A 26,045-nucleotide genomic window follows, 5' to 3' on the forward strand; every position below is an offset into this window, starting at 1 on the left:
GCTTTGGATGCAGCCCAGGACACGGTTGGCTTTCTGGGCTGCCAGTGCACGGTGCCGGCTCATGGTGAGCTTCTCATCCACCAGCACTCCCAAGTCCTTCTCCTCAGGGCTGCTCTCAATCCATTCTCTGCCCAGCCTGTACTTTTGCATGGGATTGCCGCGACCCACGTAATAATTGCCCCCAATTATGGGGACCTTCCTAAAAGCAGCTGCTTTGGGTCATTTTGTGGCTCGTCCAGGACAGGACAGGCCTTGGTCAAGGGGTGGTGAGCAATTACACTGTGCATCCCTTGTTTGTATATATTATTATCATTACACGTATGTATATATTCACATATTATTAGTAGTATTAAATTGTTCCTATATCAACCCACGGGTCTCTTTCCATTCTCCCCTTTAATTCTCTGCCCCAATCTCCGTGGCTGGGGAAGCCTAAACCACGGCAAACTCAGGTGTATCTGCTTATAACAGCAAAAAAGGCCGATGACAACCTCTTTTCTGAGCCCACCAGCCATTCATTTCACCCTGTTAACCGAGACCCCCAAAGAGAGCAAAAAGGGACGGGATTTCAGGGCTACGCATGGATAATTGACACGGAAATCGATCCCAGCACCACAGGGAAGGGGCAGGGATGCTCACACGGACCAGCAGACCTGCTCCGGAGCAGACCAAGCAGCAGAACTCCCGAGCAGCAGCAGCAGCACGAGACAAGGTGCACTAACGAGAGACTTGCACCGGTAAAGCAACGGGGAGAACGCCACTGGAAAACAACGCGCTGGCAAAAGCGAGGCAGGTGTTTAAACAGATGGACAGGAGGTCACTGGCAGGCGAGCGCTTCGACACAACGGAGCGGGTGGTGAACACACGCGTAAAGCAAATTCAGCGAAGCAGGGCAGAGGGGTTTATTCTAGAAATTAGCGAGACGCTAACTTTCATTCTGTTGTGGGTTAGGCCGCTCCGGCAACCGAACCCCCCCCACACACAGCTGGTCACTCACCCTTTCCAACTGCCAGGAATGAGGGAGAGAATTAAAGGATAAACGGGAAACCCGTGGGTTGAGATAAGAACAATTTAATACAGATGATTTAATACACAGTGTAGATGCTCACCACCCCCTCTGATCCGCAGCCCGTCTCGTCCCGAAGCTGCAATCCCGGATGAACGCGAGGCCCCAAAATAGAGAGGGGCAGAGAGAGAGAGAGAGAGAGAGAGAGAGAGAGAGAGAGAGAGAGAGAGAGAGAACTCCGAGAGTGGGAGTACTGGGAGAGAGAGAGAGAAAAACAATAGAGCAACAGCGCAGAAAGCGCAAAAGAGCCAAAGCGCAAAAGCCCTTCTGTCCGGCTGCCCCTCACTGTTATACTGGGCATGACGCTGCATGATATGGAATACTGATTGGCCAGTTTGGCCTCAATCTTAAGTTTCACCACAAATCACAAGGGGAATGGTGGCCCCCTTGTCCCAGCTATGCTCCCCCCTTATCCCGCCGTGCTTCTGCACTCCGGCACACGGAAAAGTCCTTGGAGTCTCACGTCCAACCACAAACATCAACTTGCTGTCAGCGTTCTTCTCAGAGCGAGCCTCGGAGTGAAACCAAAACATGGAGCTCTTCTGGCTGCTAAAAAGAAGAGCTGACTCTGTCCCAGCTAAAACCAGGACACATTCAAAAAAAAATCCTGGCTGCAAGGCAGCTGCAGCACATTCCCCCTTCTCAGGCACGGTTGTCTTGAGGATACATTTATAGTTACGACCCAGGAAAAGCAGCCACCTAAGGTCTCTCTCTAGAAAAGGTTACTTGAATTAACTGTTAAATTATAAAGTTGCTGCTGTCTCAATATCTCAGCCAATTAGCTCAAGAGTGCTGTAATAAATTAGGTTTTTTGTACCATGATGTTTACAGGATTTGCTACAAAGCAAATATAATTACTCAAGAATTTAGCACTGTTGCTAAAGAAAAGAGGATGGAGCCAAAACACACCGGGTACCTCTCAAGGAGAGATGGAAACCAGCACGCAGGGACTGGAAAACTGGGAGAAGGATGCAGCAGAGACAGGGAAGAGGAGCTCTCCCACCCTTGGGAGTCCAGCCGGAGCCAGAGGACTGCCCTCAGCCCTGGCTGTCCCGCCTTGTCCTTCAGGCTTAAGAAGCTGATCCCCAGCTGGCCCCCCTAAAAAAAGTGGAAATACCAGTAACCGATAGTTTTCCAGGTCACAGTGAGCAGGGCGCAGGCGTTCTCTGCGTTGTTTTTTAGGGCTCTGTGAAAGGTAACTGGAAAACAAATATTTTGCTGTCGGGCTTAGCTGTATGAGACTTTTTAAGCTCTGCTTGGATCGCGCAGGAGCAGCGGATCCAAAGCTCTCCGAGGTTGAGTGGGGCACATCTCACTTCCCGAGACTCGGCAAGTTCGGAAGGCTTTCGCAAAGACCTCACCTCTAACCACGGAAAGGCGTGTGGACACCAGGAAGCCCCTTCCCAGTCAGCAGCAAAAAACTGGTGAGGGAGGTGGGGAGGGAGACTTGGAAGTCTAATGGGAGATTTTTAAGACACTGAAGTATCCTAAAAATGCAACAACTCCTGCCTCTGTATCGTCTCTTGATTTCCTGAGACAAGAAAATACCACCTGACACAAACTGCAGCTTCCTCTACCTAAAATCCCTTTTTCTACCTAAATCCCTGGCCTTAAAGGACTTCAGAACCTAAATCCTAAACTTTTATTCATCGAGTAGGCAGGTGCCAACCAATGATTGTCCATAAACCAAGGAGCAGAGACAAGACGCGTTATTTCTCTGACATTTCCAGACTCTATTGTACAGGAAATGAGACAGCATTTCAATCCTGGCACTTAAAATTATTAACGTGAGCATTGTTTGAACACCTCAAAACTCAGACCTGGCAGAACATAGCGAAATAAATCACATTTTCTAATGATTTTTATGGCCGTCTTCCTGCAACTCCTTAACTTTTTAAAGATACCTTTGATTTTGCAATTACTTGCTACAGTTTGATTGTTCTCAGAGGGCACGTTTTCTGCAAATAATACACACTGACAAATTTTGTTCTCCACTGGAGCCTGAAATTCAGAATTAAACGTAATAGAAATAAATTCATTTTTTTATTAGTTATTTTAGTACCAAGTATAGATCGTTTCCAAAAGACGCCCTCTCCTAATGGCTTTGGAAAGCAAAGCAGCTGTTGAATTCCTTCTGGGCCAGTATCAACCTAGTCGTGTTTCTAATGGTGTTACTGGGATTATGCACGGGTGAGTCAGGCGGCTCCCTGCTCCCTGCTCTCCTTGGGCGCTTCACCTTAGCACGGAAAAAAATATTTTGGATTTAAGGATTTGCTCAGGCACAGTGGCAACAACCAAGACTGAGCCTGTAAACAGGGCGACTTTGGGGGGGTTAACACAAAATAACGCCCCGTATCCCGTTTTCCTCTGCTCCTCTACAGCTGTTCCCGAAAAACGACAAATCGCCAAAGCAACAGTTTTGTAACTGCGCCGAAGTTTTCAAGGACGAGACTCTAATCGTTTTCCAACACTGACTGGAAATACTTTGGATCTTTTGCGAGCGGGGATTTTAACCCGTTATTCCCCGCGCGGCTGGCGGATCCCTCCCGCGGAAAGCCCTACACCACCGCTCACTGACGCCTGCTCCCGTTTACACGATGACTCCAGCAAACACAAGTGAAGAACATGCAAAGAGTAAAATCATCACAATTGGCATAATAAGTAGCTGCTCCATTGGTGGCCTCGCTAGCACATTATTATGCACTTTTATTATCTTTCTATTGAGCTTTTCTGGAGCTCAGAAAGCCAAACTGTTCTCGCATCCTACATCCTTTAAAAGTCGTAATTTTTATTTTTTTTTGGCATTTCACTTGTATTTCAAATTGTGTTGATGGTATTTATGAAGGGACCCAAGTTTCAACCAAACCATTTTACACACAGAGGCTGCTTGGCCTGCGAAGTACTCCAGTAGCATAAGGGATGTTGGACTGGTGTCAGAAGGCAGCACTGCTACCTCTTCTCCATTGTTAGGATGGAGAACACATAAAATTGTTCTATAGCTGTCTCATTTGTCCCGCAAAACAGTTGTGCAGAAAGGCCGCTCCAGTTCAAAAGGAGAGCATCCTCTGTTAACATCCACACATAAATGTCTTTTGCCAAAATTATTTCTCCAAAAGAATGAAAATACATTATCTTAACTCTGGTTGATATGGAGGAGGTCTACAGTTCTGGTAGGTATCACAAGATCCAGAAGAGGAAAAACACAACCCTGGCTTCTTCTGGTGTGACTTCCTTAGCAAGCCATTTATACCACTGAAACCATCACGAAAAGAAAGAAGCCGAAGCCAGCTGACCCCCCAAACAAGGCTCATTCTTGCCTTTCTCAAAACGCAAAGCGAGTGTGACAAAGCACAGGAGATACTGCACTGAACCCCTCCTGAAGCCACTCCATGCCTCTTGCCTGGATTGCCACGGTAGTGCTAGGAGTTACCACGACCAGCTGCAACCTCCAGTGGCTTCAAGTCATTATTCCACAGCTCTCTGCAATCCATGCTACGCTTTTTTTTCCCCAAAAAATGTACCCAACTAACTCTAGACAGAAAACATGCTGGAACAAGGCCGTTGTGCAACACTTCCAAGAAGAAGATACAGTGCCTGGTGTCACATCCTGGCACAGTCTCACCTTCTTGTGAGCTATCAGGAGACAGTTCGAGTGTTCGTGCTCGCAGGCGATTTCGTAGTCGGGGACGAGGTCGGCCAGCTCCTGGACGAAGTGCACCACCTCCTCGTGCCAGGGGACGTTGGCCATGGTGAGGTTGCTGGCTGAGCTTTCGCCGCAGTACGTCACACCCTGAGAAGAAACATGGAAACGGCCACTGTCAGCTCAACCCTTCACAAGCTCAGGGCGGTGCCAGCACAGCAGCCACAGCAAACCCTGAAAACGGTCTGTTTTGTCCCCCCTTTACACTGTATCTTATGGAAAGGTAACAAATTTGGAGACGGTATCAAAAAATCGGTCTCTCCCTCAATGACACATCACCAAACCACTTTGTGCCCAGGCTTCCCCAGCAGCAAAACACAGGTTAGTCTTTATCCTGGAAAGCAGCTTTGAAAGCATTCAAAGGGAGGATGCTCGTGCTCCTGAGCTACCCCAAGGGACCTTGGAGAAGGTCACTTAGTTTTGAAACATGACATGCCTGGAAGAAAGTCTCATGAACAACCAACGCAAGAAGTCAGTGTGACACTTCCAGAGATAACTGTCCTATGTGCCACAGAGGTAAAGACTTCTCTCCTTCCAAGCCAAGGCTGTGATTTCTGCCACTGCCTTCTAGCACCCACACAAATCTCATTCCAGCCCCTTGTAAAACCATCCTGTGTGCCCTCCTCCCTATCTGTGCCCAGGGAAGCTCCTCCAGCTGTACAGTGCTGTCTCTCTCTGCTTCCAGTTCCATTTAATTATGAGAGAATTAAAATCACCTATTTTTGCTGTAGACAATTGCTGTAACTGCCCCAGGTCCAAACTATTTTGGCAGTCAAGATGAAAAGAGTCCCTGCACTCTGAAACCCATCTTCTGCCTTCCCCGTGGTGCCCATGCGACGAGACCCAGGTAACTGTAACCCGGGGCTCTACGAATACGTATACTGGAGGTCTTGAGTAAAACACTCAGTTTTTTGTTTGGATCTCAAGGTTCTTCTCAAACACTGGTCATTTTATAGAAAAATTAAGGTACTCCTAGTTTTGGTGTCAGAAATGGGCATTTGTAAAGCATTATGCATCCATGCACAGATGGGCTGGGCAGAGTCCCACCGGGCAGCGGTGTCCACCCACACTGGCAGAGATGTGGCTCATTAGGAGAAAGGTGTAGGTGCAGAGGCTGGCAGGGCAGCAGCAGCTTGAGCCCAGAGAAACAACAGATTACTTTCAAATGCCTTTCCTTCCAAAAAAAAGGACAGAAAAAATATTGACAAGAGTGCAAATCATCCTTCTCTTCTGTGCATGCACAAAGCGTATAATTCCAGACAGTACAAAGAGCAAAATGACTAAAAAGAAATTAAACAGTGCAAAAGTGGAATAAAGTAGAGGATGTCTATGAACCTTGTGCCGAAGACAAGTGCTAATTTTAGGTTCAAACCAGAGAGATGGAATTGGGCTTTAATGGTGGAGAAATGGTGAATTTGCATGGTCCAGTGTCACATCACCCATTCCCTTCCCTAAGACCTAAACCAGAAGCAACTCTGTGGGGATGAAAGCATTTTCAATGGGGGCAAAACCAGAGATCCCCCAGAAAAAACAGGGCTTCGCTCCTGCCCCTTTGCTCATCTAAGGTGTTTCTGTGCAGTAGCCAAGCACCTAATGATCCTTAACGAAGCCAGCAAGTCACCTCTGGGAAGGATGTGCTCTTACCCTCTTTTCCCAGGCTGTAAATAAGGGAGACAAATATTTGCTTGGGCTATGGGGAAAGCTGTGGAAGGGGATGGCTGGCCGCCCTGGACAGCACCGAGGCACTGCTGAAACCTCATCTTCCTCATCCAGCCTGCTTCCTCTCTGGTCTGCTCCTCTGCAAGGCAGCACTGCTCCTCCGACTTCCAGTTAGGACAAGACTTACAAAACTGTAAGAAAATTTCAGGGTAGAGGAATGTTCTGCTCTTTGTTTTTCATGAGGAGGCAGAAGTACCCTGGTTGCTCAGCAATGAGCTCACTGCTTAGAGGTGACCACGGCACAGACCATGAGAGCTGGTTTGCTGCTGGCTCCGCTGCTACCTCCAGCGACCCAAGGTTCCACCAAGAGCCTCAACATCAGCATGAAAGGATGAACATGAAGCCTCACATGGTCAAGTGCTCCTAGAAACCAGGTGGAGAACTCTGTTCAGCCTCCTCCATCTAGCTAAAGAAACACAAGTCATGAGTTTCCAAGATTAATCTTTAACTCTCTGGCTTGGTATCGGCAGTTCTGTTCACATGGAGGTCCACAGGCTGCTCACCAAGTGCCTGCTGGGGTGGTAGCATTTTAAGGAAGATATTGGGCATGTTTTTTTCCCCAGATCTCACCTTCAGGAGCAGACAGCTACAGCGACTGTCGGGTATTCAGCGCTCCAGCGCCTTGTTAAAAGAAAATAATAAAAAAATAGAGATTGAGGGCACTTGTCCAAACTGCTCAATATCCCCCTGGATATTGAAGGCCATGAGCTGGATACAAAAATAACACTGGCACAGTAAAGCCAGTGCAAACACAGTCAGTAAACACACAGATTATTTTTCCAGGGCTGAGTACACGAGCAAACACCCAAAAATATAAAGGCATTTGTAAAAACTCCCTCCAGCTCATCTCACTCTTAGTACCTTCTGATTAAATTAAGGCTGTAAATACTGAGAACTGTTTGGAAGAAAGTCCATCTCAGCCCGTTCCTCCTGCACACGCAGAGGGAGGGTCGAAGTCTGGGGCTAAGTCGGAGCTGTAGAGAAACTCTTGTTTACTGATGAGTAGAATTGACTTGATGACATTAATAAGCAGCTTGTGTAGTTTTGGTCAAAGGCCACCAGAACAACGGAGGAGTTCCTATAATCCCACCTCTCCACAGAGAGTCCGAGCTGCTTTGTGAAACACCGAGAGCTGAAGCAACGGCCCCAGAGCGAACGTCCACAGGAAACATCGAGGGATTTCTTTTTTTTTTATACGATCGATTTGCACTGATTGCAGATCTCCCACTCAACGCTGTCTGCCAGCCTAAAGGCCAGCATCATCGCTCACACGGCCCCAGAGCCCCCATTGCTCCCCGTCTCCCCTGACTTCGCAGAAGTAAAGGTCATGCAGTGCTGGCACATTGTACCCGAACCTAAACAAAAACCTGGTCCATGGGGTGGGAAGTACCCAGCACGTGCAGGCTGATGTAAGGAGCATCGCTGGCATCCCTAGGGCAGAGCACGGAGAGAAGTTTCCCACCACGCATCAGTCTGTAAAGCTTAGTGTGAACAGGCAGGTGCAGGAGTCAGAGAATCATTGAATCATCAAATGGTTGGGGTTGGAAGGGACCTCAAATCATCTCGTTCCAACACCCCTGCCATGGGTAGGGAAACCTTCCACTACACCAGGTTGCTCAAAGCCTCATCCAGCCTGGCCTTGAACACTTCCTGGGATGGGGTATCCACAACATCTCTGAGGTCTTTGGAGTCTTTGGGGAAACACTTATTTGATGGTTTTCTGGAAGCGTTCTCAAAACTAGTCACTAATTTAGAAGTGGTATCGTTCAAAAGACGCCTCCATCTCAGATTTAGTTGTATTAAGTCAGCAGAGATACTGGGTTCATGCTCCACCTCCATTCCCAACCACTCGATACAGCAAATGGACCGAAGGAGAGCGCATCGGAGCGGGGCACATGTTCCTGCTGTGCCCTACACAAAGCCAAGATACAAGCGCTGCTGGTTTGGGGAATTTACTTGCAACAGAAGCAGAGGTCCTCTAGGTCACTGCAGCAGCCAGATCCATGCCCTGCAACCGCTGGGCAGTGGATACAGCCCCCCAAGTTCTCCTGCATTCAACTTCAGCCTTTTGAGATCAGCTGCTCTTAATTTGGAGATTTGATCATTTGAACCTCACGAATTACTGATTTAGTCTTAGCCATGACCTCGATTTCGCCACCGCCTTGCTCCAGCTTTACTTATGTTAGCAAAATTTTCATAAATGAGCTCAGCAGTACGTGGCTTGCTGACATTCTTTCTTCCAAGATAAAATTCACTGAAGGCTCACCCAACTGGTTTAACCTGTGATCAATACAAGTCACAAACCCACCGGCACCCTAAAGGGCAAACTCTCACAAGAAACGTGGCTTTTCTTCTAGACAACAGCCCAGCTCCTCTGTACCTCTCTAGATGGTTCTACCATTGTTGCTCTTCGGCCAAGCTATTCTATTCCAGTCACAAAACCCCATCAAGCACCAGTCTTTAAACCAGAGCGCAGGCAATTTTATGGACGATTATGTTTTGCGTTCTCACGTTTTCCCTCCGTGAAGAACATTTCTACTTCTTTTAAACAGCATTTGCATCCACGCCATGGTTCCAGCACCTGGTCCTGCCTGACGCTGCACTCCCAAGACCTAATTCACCTAAAGATGAACGCGCCGCGTCCAGCAATGAACAGAGAGGGATCCTTTGCAAACACTCCCAATGAGCGCACGGCGAACCGCGCCGTGCTTAAACAGGGCAACAAAAGAGACAGCCTCACGCTAATTAGAAACTGTACCAGTTTTGGAAGCAATTACTTTCTCACTGGTAAATTTATGAGGGGCTTTCTCTATTAATCTGCCCAAGCAAAGGATATTAGAGCCGCGCACCGTAACTCAGAGCTGGAGGGAAACAGGTTGACTGTGCACAACCGCAGACAAGTCGGGGGAGTGCTGAACAGGGAAGTACATTAATTTCTTAGCCCAGCTCAGAATGTCTGAAAAAGATCTTAAACGTTCTTATATTAGAGCAGCCAGCCACGCAAATAATGAGATACGTATCTCCAAAGTTCAGCTGTATAGACGCAGCTCCATACAGCAATATTTTCCCTGAGTTCATTATACAGATTATGATTTGAGCAGCATGAAAAACGTATGACTAGAGAGGGGGAAAATTCTTCGGAAGCTACAACATGACTCATTCTTTTACTAAACTTCAAAGATATCATTTACAGGCAAAGAAAACGCAGAGGCAAACGAAATAACTAAGTGCTCGGATGGCTGGTTAATTCACAAGCACAAATCAATGAAAATCAGCTTAGCGGCACACCGAACGAAAGCACAGCAGCTTTCAACTTCCCCAGCTTCTTAAAACTTGAGTTAATTAACAGTGCTGATACCATCTAAAAAACGTGAACAGTTGATTAGGGCGGTTATATTTTTCAGTAATACACAAATACAGTTATTAAGACATCAAATATTAAAAAAGGAAACGGTTCTATTGTACACCCTAAGCTCTTACACCAACCTCCCTGCAGCAGCGTCAACGGTGCTGCCGCTTAATTAGTCTTTCATAAGGGTGCTTTCAGCATCCTAATCATGCCACGTAGCTTTGGCCAAACACCTTGAAAAGCAGAAGCCTTTTGAAAAGGACCTCAGCTACTCTGGGTTACGCCAGTGTGGATCCGGAGCGATGGGGCTCTGGATTTCCGCGTGGCGGTAAAGGAGACGAGTGTGCACAACTGTACTTCAGCAACACCTCGTGCCAAGATGATTATCGCTGCAGCAAGAAGCACATCTCTGCTGCTGCGACCTGGCTCCTTGCCGGAGATCTCGACAGCCCACAATCATTTTAATCCATGGGGCTGTGAAGGAAAGATTAATGGGGAACTAAATATGACAGCTTTGTTTCTCAACTCTGAAGCTCCACGCTTAATTACCGAACAAGAGAATTTTCTTAACTCCTAGCCCACAAATTATAAACTTATTTAATTGAGGTTCATGTGAATTAACAGAAGAACGAAGCGTCGGCCAAGCTGCTGAGTGACAGAGCCACTGTTTAGAAACTGGGGCAGCCCTGACCCAAAACAAACATAAAAAGCCTCGAATGACATGTTGATAGATGCAATAAAAATGCTTATGATCCAAGCATCAGCATTGTCCAAATTATATACACAAGCCTTCATGCACGTCTGCTCCTCGCTGGAGTGGATTCGGGCTCGTTGGTTGTTTCTAATAATTGCTTTCCAGTTGATTTAACAAAGGACATTGGTTTATTTGTGTCAGTTAAATCTGAAAAGCAGAAACGGAACCGGTGAGTTTCGCAGCATCACCCACCCCAATGTGTAACCGGCTCTCCAGGTGCACCACACGTATGACCGTGCAGATCGGCACGACAGCAGCTCGGGAATCTTCAGTGATCCCCTGAAGTCAAAGGAACAACTCCTGTAAAAGCTAAACCCTGAACTGCTGGATGCAGCCTTTCATTCCAGCTCTGCAAAATGAGCCATACAGATACTGAGAGAGAAACAGCCACTGTTAAATCCCTCAGCCCCTGCTCCTTGCTCCCTGTTAAAGAGGGGCTGCACAGAGGGACGTAAGAGGGGCAGAAATACTTACCCTGGAAGGCAGGAGGTGAATTTTCAGACCCGCTTTGCTACGACCCACTCCTACCCTGCCTCAGTTTCCCCAGCTGCAGAACACAGTACATAGCACTAGCCTTTCTGCTGCTGCAAGCACTCAGAGCCACAGACAGAAATTTATTATTACGGACTTTAAGTGGAGCACAGCAACGCTGGCCCATCACGCTCTATCAGCCTCCCTACGTTCATTATTTTCTACAGCTTCCCTTGGTCATATCTAAAAGTCTCACAAGCCTAATGCAATTTCCATGCCCTGTGCTTCCCACTTACATGGGATACTAACCTTTACTGAAACACAAAAAATAGATGAGAACAACCCATTTTAGCCTGGATTTTCATCAGGCTTCCATCTGCACCCAAGCCCATTGCTGGCCTGCAAAAATTCCTCCTCAATTTCAGAAATGGATTTGTATCAAACCATAGGCTTGGACCAAAGACTGACTTTTCAATGAAAAATATGTGGCCGAGTCACCTGAAAATTCAACATTTAATTACTCACCTGTGTTTGCAATGAGACTCGTTATTGAGCTGGACTCAACAGCATGAAAAACTCACCGATGTCGAGTCGAACTCCTCAGACACATCTAGTAGTAACTCAGAACCTCCAGCTGGATCAACAGAAACATCAAGGTGGGTCTCTGCCTCTGGCACCCACGGATGCTAATAAGGAAAGAGGCAGCTTCCAGCAGGGACTGCTCAGGACCCACCTGAAGGCAGCTCTCCACAGCAGCCCAGGACCACCGGGGTTTACCCAGCAGAGCCAGAGCCCTCAGATGCCCAACTGCCCTGCAGCTCCCTGGCACGACAGGGATGTGGTCCAGCCCTGGGGACAACCCTGCCACTGCCTACCCGGCCACCTTCGACCATTCATGCCTCATGCCTTGTCCTTGGACCCATGGCTTGCAGTTGAGAAGACATTAAGTGGTCAATGTTGTTCTTTTTTCAGGTGTGGAAATTATATATTGTTTGGATTTATTCTACAGCAGGTACTAGGGCAGATTTTTTTTTTTTTAACTTCACCCTCTCTTCATCTCAATGCAGATTGGAATGGCAGTAAGACTCTGAACAGCTTTTTGACAGGTGGGGGCAATGGCCTCTTGCTGCATGCAATTAAAAACTCATTAAAGCAGAGCTCATTTTCTTCATTATTTTAAGCACTTAAATAATCTTTACTGTTTAATTTAACAAGACTGAGCAGACTGGGACAGACGCTTCCCTCTGGTCCTTCCTTCCAGACATTTACTCGGTCATTTTAATTCTGTAGCAAAGCCTCAGATGCCAAGAGTCAGAGCTGAAGTCCCAGAACATCACCCTTAGCTCCACCGGACACTGAGTCCATCCACCAACACAGGCTTGGAGCAAGGACGCTGCGCCAGAGCTGCAGAAAGATCATCAGGGACAAGTGCTTTCAAGTGGCTAAAAACTGATTTCACAAAGGCTTGAGGAAATTCTGTGCAGTGCCACAACTCTCATCCCCAGTCTGCCTGAGTCCTGCCCTCACACAGCATTGTGGGATGAGGAAGGCCATGAAGATGATCCGAGGGCTGGAGCACCTCTGCTATGGAGACAGGCTGAGAGAGTTGGGGCTGTTCAGCCTGGAGAAGAGAAGGCTCCAGGGTGATCTTATTGCAGCCTTCCAGTACCTAAAGGGGCTACAGGAAAGCTGGAGAGGGGCTTTGGACAAGGGCGTGTAGTGATAGGGCACGGTTTTAAACTGGAAGAGGAGAGATTTTGATGAGATCTAAGGAAGAAATTTTTTACAACGAGGGTGGTGAGGCACTAGACCAGGTTGCCCAGAGAAGTTGTGGCTGCCCCATCCTTGGAGGTGTTCAAGGCCAGGTTGGATGAGGCTTTGGGCAACCTGGTGTAGTGGAAGGTGTCCCTGCCCATGGCAGGGGGGTTGGAACTAGATGATCTTTGAGGTTCCTTCCAACCATTCTATGATTCTATAACAACCCTCGAACAAAGGACAAGCCAGGCAGGCTTTTTTTCCCTTCCCTTAAATTAAAACAGGTGGAGAGAAGCAGCAAGGCTCTGCTCAGGCAGGAAGCAAAAGCTGCAAGATGAAGTTTCCCTTTAACAAATACAGACACTTCCTTGGGGACATCATTCCACCTGCAGAACCAGAGCAAAGTGATCTCCCACAGCACTGCAGGAGCAGCTCCGAAATCGAAAGCCACGTTCGCACGGTCGAGCTCTTGACGCGTGCGATTGCAGACGCACAACCTTAGGGCTACCCACGGTGCAGAGAGGACACGTGGCCACAGCCACAGTGAAACGTGCCCAGCTGCTCTGTGGTCCGTCTGCAACGACCAGAGGCCCAGACCACGCTTCCACGTGCTTACCCTGCACTAACACGCTGCTCACGTCTGAACGAGCTCCTCCGTTCGCGTTTCATACAAAAATCCTTCCGCCCTTTTGGTTTAAAGAAGGACCATAAATGGCAAAACACTGCGTGCCAACACACGCCTCTAGGTTTAAAAACACAAAGAGGGTTCCATTGCAAAAAGATGAAGTGCACGTTCGAGATCTTAAACACAACCATCCCGCACAGCTGTGACAGTGACGCTGTGGCACCGAAAAAACAGACGAAGGCAATAAATAAAACTGATGTGGATTTAATAACCACATGGGTGATTCTGCCTTTACTTGGCTTTTACACAAAGGTAATCAAGGCTAATTTCTATTGGCTTAAACAAGAGAATGGGGTCCCACCGAGTCACACCGCTGTAAGATACTCATGTAAATGAGAACAAGTATTAAGCCCTGCAAGAATCTAAATCTCTATCCACTCCACCCCGTGAGCCTCTCCGGAGCAACAGGGAATTAGCGACATTCATTTTAAATGAACGTCATTTATCTCAAGTATTTAACAAGGAAATCCCACTGAGACAAGCCTCATTTTCTGGTAGATGCTTTGCACTATCTTGTAATATATTTTTGTTTATTTGCTTTGAGCAGGACCTGGTCTTTGCTTTTTTAACCTATCACACTGGGGTTTTGGGGAGAAAAAAAAAAAAAAGCTAAGTCCTATCCACATGCCAAATAGGCTTCATTCTCAAAGCAACACAAGAAATTACTTTTAATCAAAAACATCAAGTCTTTTAGGGAAAATCCCCAGGTCACAAATGCTGTGTGAGCACTACAACTGCTGGGGCTGGACTAAGGGCCAGTTACACACTGGTGGGAGTTCTCCTCCAAGTGCAGATCAATACACGGAGCACGTGAAAGGTAAATACTGTCAGCAAAAGTGAGCACTAGATTCGAACACACCTCGACCCTACTGGTCTTCCTTTGGGTTAGAATTTAACTCCTAACTTCATGTGCTATTGTACCAAGCACCACTTTGAACGCTGTGGGATTATGTTTGTGTGATCACTCTGCCTACGTGCCCTTGGCCTGCACTATCACAAACTCCCAGGCTTTGGGGGAGGTGTGATGCAGCCCCTCTTCTGCTGTTCTCCTTTGCTGAGAAGGAGATTCACTCACCTTCTATTCCAGAGCAGTCAAACATCCCAGGGACAGAGTCTTTGGCTCTTTGCTTCACTCCACAGGTGCAGAGGCAGAAGCAACAAAGCCCCTTGAAGCATTTCCGACCCCAGTTTGCCCAGCAGTACAGCTCAGATAGAATCATAGAATGGTTAGGGCTGGAAGGGACCTTCAAAGGTCATCTAGTCCAACCCCCCTGCAAGGAACAGGGGTATCTCCAACTAGATCAGGTTGCTCAGGGCCTCGTCCAACCTGGCCTTGAACGTCTCCAGGGATGGAGCATCCACCACCTCTCTGGGCAACCTGTTCCAGTGTTCTACAACTCTCATGGTAAAAAATTTTTCCTAATATCCAATCTGAATCTACCTCCCTCTATTTTAAAACCATTACCCCTTGTCCTATCACAACAGGCCCTCCTGAACAGCCTCTCCCCATCTTTCTTGTAGGCCCCCTTGAGGTACTGGAAGACCGCTATAAGGTCACCCTGGAGCCTCCTCTTCTCCAGGCTGAACAGATGCCTCTGAAACCACCGCAACGGCCATCTGCCCAGTGAGCCCGCCGCAGGAGAAGGCTGATCCCATGGGCAGGGTGTTGGACAAGAGCTTTGCAAGCCAAGTGAACAATGATCAGGTGAAAACAAGGTGTCTGCAGAGCGCGGGGCTGAATGCAAAGGAGAAAAACCTACTCGTTTAGTTAGGTCAGACCACGGGGTACGGGGCTGAGCGCAGGCACAGCAGCAACACGAACATCTCCGGCAGCGCCGGGGGCACAGTACCCCACCCACAATCCATCTACATTTCAGGGAAGGACAGCCAAGTAAGGAAGCTGCCCTAAGGATGACATCCCCTCTGCCAGGCTCTCCCGTGGGTGCCTGGCTGGGCTGTCTCACTACCCCGCAGCAACACAACTCGTCGTTCATCAGTGACCCCAGAACATGCTGCTCTTCCCCCTTCCTGGCCAAGAAGAGGGAAAAATCGGTTCCAGGCTTGAGGTGAGAAACCATGTAATCCCCTCACATTTCAAAGTCACGGAGACAATGCAGCAGAGGAGAAAACCGCTGCACCTCCCTGCCGAGCTGAATCTTCTGTGGTTTAGAAACGCTGCTGTTTAGCAGGAACAAGCAGATGAAACTATGCAAAATAAATAAGGCCACTGGCTGAGCTAATACCACATTTAGTGTGAGCTGCTTTCCCTCTGCAGAGCACCAAGTACCCACCTTTTGCAACATTACACTTGCTCCAAAGAGGAAAGGAAGAAAGGCAACTTTGTTCAAAAAAACCCTTGCGTTCACATAAAAACATCCCAAATAAATATCTGTGAGCAAGACCTTTCATCCAGCTTAGGGCCCTCTTAAACACAACCTAGTGTCAAGCAAATCCGTCACTCCAGGAAAGCCATCACAAAATTTTGTCACTTTTCAGAAGGATGGAAGTGCCATTCAGACCCCAAACATTGTGCCAGCACGGAGTTGCATCATTTGTTCCAGACAGTGACAACACCAGTTCAGCTCCTGCTGTGAATGGGCACTGCCACCAACACTGCTCGTGACAGCGTGCTGCTTCGTGCTTCAAGCATATGAACCCTGCCATCCCATCCCGACGCTGCACATGGGTCAGGGCAATCCAAGTACAGGCTGGGCGGAGAATGGATGGAGAGCAGCCCTGAGGAAAAGGACTTGGGAGTGCTGGGGGATGAGAAGCTCACCATGAGCCGGCACTGTGCGCTGGCAGCCCAGAAAGCCAACCGTGTCCTGGCTGCATCCAAAGCAGTGTGGGCAGCAGGGCGAGGGAGGGGATTCTGCCTCTCTGCTCTGCTCTCCTGAGACCCCACCTAGAATACTGCATTCAGCTCTGGGGTCCCCGACACAGGAAGGAAATGGAGCTGCTGGAGAGAGTCCAGAGACCACCACGAAGATGATCCGAGGGCTGGAGCACCTCTGCTATGGAGACAGGCTGAGAGAGTTGGGGCTGTTCAGCCTGGAGAAAAGAAGGCTCTGGGGAGACCTTCCAGCAGCCTTCCAGCACCTAAAGGGGCTACAAGAAAGCTGGAGAGGGGCTTTGGACAAGGGCATGTAGTGACAGGACAAGGGGCAATGGCTTTAAACTGAAAGAGGGGAGATTTAGATCAGATCTAAGGAAGAAATTTTTTACAACGAGGGTGGTGAGGCAATGGACAAGGTTGCCCAGAGAAGTTGTGGATGTCCCATTCCTGGAAGTGTTCAAGGCCAGGTTGGATGAGGCTTTGAGCAGCCTGATGTAGTGGAAGGTGTCTCTGTCCATGGCAGGGGGGTTGGAACTAGATGATCTTTGAGGTCCCTTCCAACCCAAACCATTCTATGATTCTATGATCTTCAAAATTAAGGTAACGGGACAGCACAGCTCTATTTAAAAGCTCAGTTAAATGGAAAAAAACAGAGACTATTGCAGAGCCTGCTGGTGAACAAGGTGGAGCAGTGCCTTGACAATTCATTTCTGCTGTTGAGGCTGAAAAGGAATTAGTGTGTTCTCTTGTACCCAGCTGCTTGCTTCTGTCTTGCGGAGCTTAGCTGCTCTCAGACTTGCTGTATGGTTTTGAGAGCTGTGGAAAATCATCCTCCCTCCACTAAACTGGAAACAGAGAGCAAATACTGGAAGACTTTTTTTGGACTTTGAGTACACAGATGGCAAAGAAGTTGTGAAAGGCTGTACTGCGGTTTGTACCGAGAGCTGGAACCAGGGAAGGGAAGACTTTCCCCATCGCTCCCAGTCTAAGTACAGCAACAAGGAGAGAAGAGGGAGAGAAGTGCTGCATCCTTTGAAAAGGCTTTAACCCGAGTTTCCCTGTGTCCCCGGCTCCTGCTCTTGGGATCAGAGAGACAAGAGATCTTTCACATACCAACTACAGACTTGTTTTTGTGTCCATATTTAGGCACAATGCTACACCATTCACAGAAGAAGAAACTGAGGCATGGGATGCTCTGTCCCTCAGCTTGAAGACATCATGACCTGACAAGGATCAGCACCCTGGTTGACAATTCCGTCCTCCAGCACTTGCGGAACTTCACTCATCTGCTGGAATATTTCTGAAGAAATGACATTTAGTTCAAAGCTTGCAAATCTAATGAAGTAACATTAAACAGCCTTCTTAAAAAAAAAAAACAAAACCAAACCAAAAACAAACTGCAAACTTACACTCATATCAGTCAATGAAAAGACCCAAATCCACCCAAGAGCACGTGGCCATCAGGTGCCAGGTGCACCCCTCTGCCTTCCTCGTCCCGCAACCCCTTGGTACCCCTTTGCAGCTGGCGTTGCCAGGTACAAGCGAGACTGAACCCCCAGTTACACCACCACACCACGTGGGTTTTGGGAATATCAAGCAGCCTCCCTCTGCCTCTATTCATACTTCTGCAAACAGGAGAAAGTGTTCAATATGGATCCCTTCCACAGACAGCGTCCTCGCTGGTCCAGTCCTGACAAGCACTTTGAAGTACTTGGAGTGCAAAGACGACATTTGCGATCAAAGCAGTGGGGGCAGGAGCCTGTCCATGCTGGAAGAGTGTCAGGAGCAGATCTCTGATCACCTTGGGAACACCTCTACGACCACCTCTTCTCACCTATTCCCCTGGCAGTCTGAGGCCCGATTTTGCCAGGGAAAGGGAAACCACGGCTGCCAGGCTGGATCCTTCCCCAGGCAAAGGGAACCCTCCGCCTCAGAGGAGACAGATGTTCGCCTTGGAGAGCGCTCAGAAACATTGATTAACTTACACCTGATTCATATGACTAATTAACATCGCCACACATGGCAGAGCAGTCTAAGCAGCACGTACAGGGACAGCCTCATACTCCACGCTGGTGTGCACACTCATCTCTGTCCTCGCACGCTGGAAGAACAGATCTTGTACTACCAGGCTGCAGTAAAAGAGTCAGGAGATGCAAGGTGGGAAGGGCCCCACAGGAGCACTCCTCCTGCTAGCTTCTACCTTAAGAATATAAAACAGTCTGATAGACATTGTAAAACTGAACTTTTTCCCCAAACCATACTCAAAATCTTATTTTGTATTAAGCTATCAGCTTCAGCAGCGCATTCAGAGAGAGATATCTCTCAATATTGGTATCATCAAAACCTTTGGGTTTTGTTTCATAAGAAAATTGCAGCAAACTCCCTTTTTTTTTTTTCTTCAAAGCAGCAGTAAATGAAGGAAAAAAAAAAGGAAAGAGAAAGAAAAGAGAAAAAAGAAAGGAAAGTCCCAAAGTAATATAGCTGCAAAAATATAGACCTGAGGTAAGAGTGCTGGTCGGCAGAGGAGTTGTTGGATGAAAACACTGATAGTGATTCTTCACAAAACACCTCGCAATGTGTCTTTTTTACATTCTCTATATACTAAATTGATTAATCCCAAGATAAAGCACCTCCTGCCCTGCTGTATCTCACATCCTCCTGCTAGTAGCGATTCCAGTCCCAGAGTAATATTTCCCTCTGTTTTGCACAGCCTGACAAATACCACATCACTAAGCCAAACATTATCACCTTTTCCCCCAGCAGAATTTTAGGCCAGGAGGGGAAGAATAATACCACAAACTACCAGCTTGTCCCAGAATATTTTGTTTAAACAAACAAAATTTTGTTTTGTTGGTTGACATAAGGAACATCTATTTAACAGTCTCTGCTTTCATGAGAAATATGAAAGAGACTAGAAGGTTATGATTCTGTTGAGCACAAACTGATGCCGGCTGGTACAAAGCTTGTCTTGCATAACACTAAAGCCCACTCCAAATGCACACATAAAATGTCAGAAACCTGGCTGCCTAACTCTAAAATCAAGAGGTAAGTTCCTTATGTACCACTAAAATCTTTGGAAGAATTCCATTTACTCATATAAGTTTAAGACCAGGGAAGGGGAGGAAATAGGGAGGAAAAAAGTGAAATACTGATGGAAAAAAATAAAAATAGCTCTGTGCAGCTCACCTTGACCTCGATGAAGTCTGGTTTACCAAGGGATATCAGGTCAGCATAGGCTTTGAGTTCATCCACGTTCCAAGCTTTCACCAGTGTCAGCCTATAAACCGTGCGCTGTTGCTGAAATAAAGGAAAAAACTACATTAGCAACACATTCTGACACAAGGAGGATGTTCCAGCCTTGCACAAAACTTCAAACAGGGTGGGAAAAAATAATAATTAAAAAAAATATTAATTTATTCCAAGAACTCAGAGGCTAAAACAAAACAGAAGCCACCTCACTTGTTCTTTCAAGAAAGCTACTCCACAGCATCCATGAGCTGAGCCACCTTTTGCCCTACAAAGACTTCACTCCCCTCTCTATATCCCAGGCATTTTGTTTTTACAGGAGTATTAACTTAATGGGAAAATAACCAGGAAGTTTATCTCTTTGGTTCGCTTCCCCAGGCATAAAATCTCACCATTAGTGGCCAGGCAGGTATTTTTATTTCCTCCAGCTGGATCATCTGGCATTGGTGACTTTTGGACAGGACGAACAAGAACAGACAGACCATTGTCTGTCCCCGTCCGCCAGCCCTCCCCGCGTACCAGGCATGACGCCGCGGAAGAAGGGCTCTCCTGTGAGCAGGTACGCACGTTTTACTGGGAGCACACAGTGACAATTAAGATCACAACTGGGAAACACTGAGAACACCCTGCCGATGACCCAGCCTCACAAAACGCGCGGTGCAAACCATTAGGAACGAACGCAGCGGCTGCAGTGGTAACGACTACAAGAGCAGCATCCACCCCGCGTGACCCTCCAAGGCTGGAGCTCTGCCTGGCAGCATCCCTGCACGGACCCGTCTTCTCCATCCCACTGCTGAGCTCCACAGCTCCAGTTCACACCAGTGCCTCTCCAGGATGCCCAGACCTGACTTATTTCCATGCTCAGCAGCAGACAGCACTCTGAGGGCTTCTTTCACAGAACCATAGAATGGTTGGGGTTGGAAGGGACCTCAAAGATCATCTAGTTCCAACCCCCCTGCCAGGGGCAGGGACACCTTCCACTAGATCAGATTTCCTTGGAGTTATTCTGATTTTCCCTCCAAGAGCTGCTCACCAAAGAAGTTAAAAGTGACAAAAAGACTCTACTATCAATATAAGCACTTGGCCATAGAATAAATCCAGTCTCACTGCTACATCTGCTCGCTTTCACCCTTCCCGTCTCCTTTCCTTCATCTTCCACTAAAGTTTTATTTCACTTATCTCTGGAATTTATTTATAGAGCAATCTTCCAGCAAAATTGCTTTTTGAATGAACTCATTGTCCTTCCTTGGCACACTGTAGGCTGTGAAACGTGACAAAAGCGCCCGCTTAGCCAGAGCGAAAGCGCACGGCCCCAGACCACAGCAAGCCAAGGCTGCACGGCTGGGGCCAGCCCGTCTGCCCAGGCTGCGGCTTCGCAGGGCAGCGAGGGTGGGAATCCAGTTCTCCTGCTCCAGAAAGTCCAGGCATAGACACAGGGTGAACTAAGAGATTCTCCCTTACCCATTACCCATAACATGCCCGTAGCACAAGGTTACCTGAACTCCAGTGCCACGCGTGGGAAGCACGCACGCTATTCCGTTTATTATGTTTTTCAATCCAGAAGGATAACGAGGAGATCTGCTGGTGAACTGAACTTTCCATCACCAAACCTCAGATCGTTTCCCATTGTGATACCTCTGGCAGCATCCACTGGCCAGGGGCAAAGCAGGATCTCAGGACCCCGAGTCCCAGTCCAAGGCTATTAAAAAGTTCATGCTATTACTCTTCCCCAGATAAAATCAGTATTTCCCAGTACCAATCCCCTATTTAGCCATGTTTTATCTGTTCAGAGCCTCTGGTCTACATGCCACATAAATTAATTTCATCCTCTGGATAAAAAACAAATTGTCACTTACTTAAACCAACACATTTATGTTTTCCACGGGACAAAAAAAATATTTTCTATAGCAATTTGTTATGGAAACATTCCAGATTATTTACTAACAAATAACTGAAGGACAAACAAATAAAAACTGGGAGCATCTTCTTCCTCCAGCTAATGTCTGAACGCAGCAAGGGGCAGCTCTTTAGAGTATGTACGCGCAGAGAACTAGAGACAGCACAGATATTAGTGTCCCAACGCACTCACTGCCTGCTGTCCTGGGAACCTACAGCACCAGGCAAAGCTGCAAAATTCTCCAGGGGATAAACACAAGTGAGGGTTCGACACCTACAAGGAGTCAGTGTTTTAAAAAAACAAGTCAGAAGTGCAGTTTCTTTTTAAAAAAGTCTGTGGAGAGTAATCTTAAAGAATTATGGAGAAAATAATTATTGAAGGCCAAAATACTACAAGAATTAAAATATCTGGCCCCTGCTTTACACGTAGCTTATAAGCACATGCTTAATTACGAGAGACTGCAGCTCTTATGATTTGAATGAACTGGCAAAAGAAAGGTTCAGGCCAAGAGACAACAGGCCAGTACGAAATCAACAGTTAATTACTAAAGAGAAAAACAACGGAGAGCCTAATACAAAAAATAAACGCGTCATTTGCCATATAACAGGGCGAGAAGAAACCAGAGAGAAAACATCTAACAAGAGAAAAACTCCGATACACGCCCGCCCGTCAATCGTCTGGAGCCATTAGATACCCAATTAATCACGAAACGTCTCCCCAAAGGTCAGCTCACAGCGGGAAACAAACACCGGCAGCTGCGAGGCACCAGTAAACAAAAATCATGTTTGAATATCAGCCCTCACCAAAGGCAGCTGATCCAGAGCCAGACCCCACACTGGGCTGCAGCCAAAGCAGCGCGGGCAGCAGGGCGAGGGAGGGGATTTTGCCCCTCTGCTCTTGTGAGACCCCCCCTGGAATACTGCGTTCAGCTCGGGGATCCCCAGCACAAGAAGGACATGGAGCTGTTGGAGCGGGTCCAGAGGAGGCCATGAAGATGATGCGAGGGCTGGAGCACCTCTGCTATGGAGACAGGCTGAGAGAGTTGGGGCTGTTCAGCCTGGAGAAGAGAAGGCTCCGGGGAGACCTTCCAGTCCCTAAAGGGGCTACAAGAAAGGTGGAGAGGGGCTTTGGACACGGGTGTGTAGTGATAGGACAAGGGGCAATGGCTTTAAACTGAAAGAGGGGAGACTTAGATCAGATCTAAGGAAGAAGAAATTCTTCCCTCTGAGGGTGGTGAGGCAGTGGCACAGGTTGCCCAGAGAAGCTGTGGCTGCCCCATCCCTGGAAGTGCTCAAGGCCAGGTTGGATGAGGCTTTGGGCAACCTGGTGTAGTGGAGGGTGTCCCTGCCCATGGCAGGGGGGTGGAACAAGGCGATTTTTAAGGTCCCTTCCAACCCAAACCGTTCTGCGATTCTATGGTATGACATGCACTCACGCAGACATGACCAAAACCCAACCAGACCAGCAAGAGATTTGCAAAAGTACAAACATTTGCAAAAAAAAACCCAAACCAACCTACATTGGTAGAGAACATCCATGTGCAACGACAACCATCCAGCAGCCTGCCAGCCTTCCCTCCCCCTTCCTCTGGTGTCTCACGTCCAGTCACTTGTCATCTTGCAAGCCAAGGTGAGTGGGACAGCCTCTGCCCGGCATCTTGGTGCCTGCAACTGCTGGGATCGTCTCACTTCTTTGCTCCATAATCTAAAAAATGTTTTTTAGGGGCTAATGCTTATTCACTCTCTGTGCTTTGTTCTTCTAACTCTAACAGTTTGTTCTCTCGCCCGCTTTGTAACTGGGCTGAGGCATGCAAACACTAAAAATATATTTATTTTTCACTCATTCTGCAGAGGGACTAAACAGAAATTGCCACCAAAAAAAAACGGTTTGAAGCTCAGGCTGCCAGGCTGAATGCACAACGAGGGCTGGCAGAGCTGAGCAAACACGATACTGCAAGAACAGTTTTGAGGGGAGGATGAAACCTTCTCAGTTTACTTTTATTACAACGATTTCTGATGTACGTTACGTACAACGCTTCCGTGAGCATTTCTTCTTACAGCAATGAACGCCTGCACGAAGGGAGGGGGTTTCCCCTGTTTAAATCTCATTTTTAATACTCTCCAATATACATCCTGGATAATTTTAGATGTCCAACTTTAAAGTTCAAGTATTTCATAAAACTAAAACTGCTACGAGCACATTAAAAGGGCTTTTCCCCCCGCAGGGCAGCACTAAGTGACAACTAATAACTGCAGTCGGTGTGTATTACCCATCACTTCAGTAACTGAACCACCACAAAAAGTGTATTAACTAATCATGACCAGTGGTGAAAGCAGCAGGTAAAGGAACTAAAACACTGCCAGAGGCATATGGAGAAACAAGAGGTAGAAAAATCAGAAATTAATATTGCAACTGAAGAAACCTCCTTCCAGAGGACAACATCTCTCAAGCCTTGTCTGAGCGGAGAAAAAAGCCACTTTAAAAAAGTGGTAGAAGGGACAGATCAAAATGACTAAGGGCTTAATACTGCAAAATGTTATATACAGGTAATCCTCGCAGACTGCTGGCAGTACAAACACACAATTCTGTTTTATTAATGTATTATTTGTATTTGGTTGTACAATAGGGCCCCAGGAGATCCTCTTATAAGCACTGAAAAACAAGAAATAAGAGCTTATACCCTCAGAATGTAATGATCTAAACCATTAGAATCTAAAACCAGGCTGCATTACTTTACACCCCACATTTCCAGGAAAAATAACTGTTATTTCACATCAGACAGCTGTCAGAATAACATCAGCAGAAAAGAAAACAGTTAATACGATAACGAGTCTTTCCAACGGGTGAAAGTTGAGGGTGTGGAACTTTTTTTATTTTTTTTTTTATTTTTGACCAAAAAGCTCTTTATGCCTGCCAGGACAGGGCAGGACCCTGCACGCCCATCGGGTGGCAAAGGAAAATAAGAGATGGGAAAGAACAAAAGAGAACGTGTCCTTGTAAATAAACACCTGGTTTGGGGAGTAAAACAGTCAGAGCCAGACTATTCCCAGTAACGCCCAGGGAAAGGAGAAGACAAAATGGGCACAGGCTGAAGCACAGCAAATAGCATTTTTAAATGCAATTTCTACAAGGAGGGTGACTGAACACTAGTAGGACTTGCCTGGAGAGGTTGAGCAGTCTCCGTGCTTGGAGATATTCAGCACTTAACCCACTGATCTGATCCTGCTTTGACCAGGAAGGCTGGACTAGATGATCTCCAGAGGTGCCTTCCCACCTCGATAGCTCCCATCCTGCCCAACCAGGAGCAGCAGATTTTTCCTCAAGTGCCTTTCAGGAGGAGAACCAAGGGCAGCATGCAGATGATCTCCACGAGGAAGGACTACAAGCACTGGCTGTTAGAGAAGATTCCCTTAGATCAGACGATCATCAGCACAAAACAATTTGGGAGGGCAACAGACCACACACTGCAGCCGAGCAGCCTAAATACAGCCGCAGCGGGAGCCCTGTCGCTCATCAGGTTATAACAATGGATGGAGAGCAGCCCTGAGGAAAAGGACTTAGGGGTGTTGGGTGAGGAGAAGCTCACCATGAGCCGGCACCGTGCGCTGGCAGCCCAGAAAGCCAACCGTGTCCTGGGCTGCATCCAAAGCAGCGTGGGCAGCAGGGCGAGGGAGGGGATTCTGCCCCTCTGCTCTGCTCTCGTGAGACCCCCCTGCAGTGCTGCCTTCAGCTCTGGGGTCCCAACACAAGAAGGACATGGAGCTGTTGCAGCGGGTCCAGAGGAGGCCACGAAGATGATCCAAGGGCTGGAGCACCTCTGCTATAGAGACAGGCTGAGAGAGTTGGAGTTGTTCAGCCTGGAGAAAAGAAGGCTCTGGGGACACCTTCTAGCAGCCTTCCAGTACCTAAAGGGGGCTTACAAGAAAGCTGGAGACGGACTTTGGACAAGAGCGTGTAGTGACAGGACAAGGAGCAATGGCTTTAAATTGAAAGACGGGAGATTTCAATGGGATCTAAGGAAGAAATTCTTCCCTCTCAGGGTGGTGAGGCAGTGGAACAGGTTCCCAGAGAAGCCGTGGCTGCCCCATCCCTGGAAGTGTTCAAGGCCAGGCTAGACGAGGCTTTGAGCGACCTGGTGTAGTGGAAGGTGTCTCTGTCCATGGCAGGGGCGCTGGAATTAGATGATCTTTAAGGTCCCTTCCAACCCAAACCATTCTGTGATAATTAAGAGAGATTAAACAACCAGCAATTCAGACCTCAACGAAAAACTGGGAGCAGAGAGAAGAGCAGTTGAGTACGCTGAAGCAGATCTGTTCAAGGTCAGGAAAGTCAGAATACCATGAAAAACACGGAGTTCATCAGAGCAGTTATATGGTACCATGCCTGCACGTCTGCATGGAAAGCAGGATGCATCCTCGCTCCAACGCAATGCTCTGAGCGCTGTTTGTGCTCCTCCAGCCCAGGCAACAGGACAGCGTTCAGCAGTAATCTTCAGCCTTGTCCTGACTGAGATCACAGTTGAAGAGCACACTCTACGAAGAGCTGATCGCAGAAATAGAACAAATTA

General features: G+C 47.6%; 1 protein-coding gene across 1 annotated transcript in view; it reads right to left on the minus strand.

Moving 5' to 3' along the window:
- The window catches only part of LOC147527292 (S-adenosyl-L-methionine-dependent tRNA 4-demethylwyosine synthase TYW1-like), a 121,880-nt gene that overhangs the window by 10,857 nt on the left and 84,978 nt on the right, over positions 1-26,045 (minus strand). Inside the window, exons 14-15 of the mRNA XM_086624537.1 lie at positions 19,522-19,632; positions 4,689-4,856 (exon numbers count right to left, since the gene is read on the minus strand). Coding sequence (XP_086480663.1) covers positions 4,689-4,856; positions 19,522-19,632 — 279 coding nt within the window. The remainder of the gene's footprint in view (positions 1-4,688; positions 4,857-19,521; positions 19,633-26,045) is intronic.

Source organism: Tauraco erythrolophus, chromosome 21 (assembly GCF_009769465.1).
Source record: "Tauraco erythrolophus isolate bTauEry1 chromosome 21, bTauEry1.pri, whole genome shotgun sequence".
NCBI classification, from domain to species: domain Eukaryota; kingdom Metazoa; phylum Chordata; class Aves; order Musophagiformes; family Musophagidae; genus Tauraco; species Tauraco erythrolophus.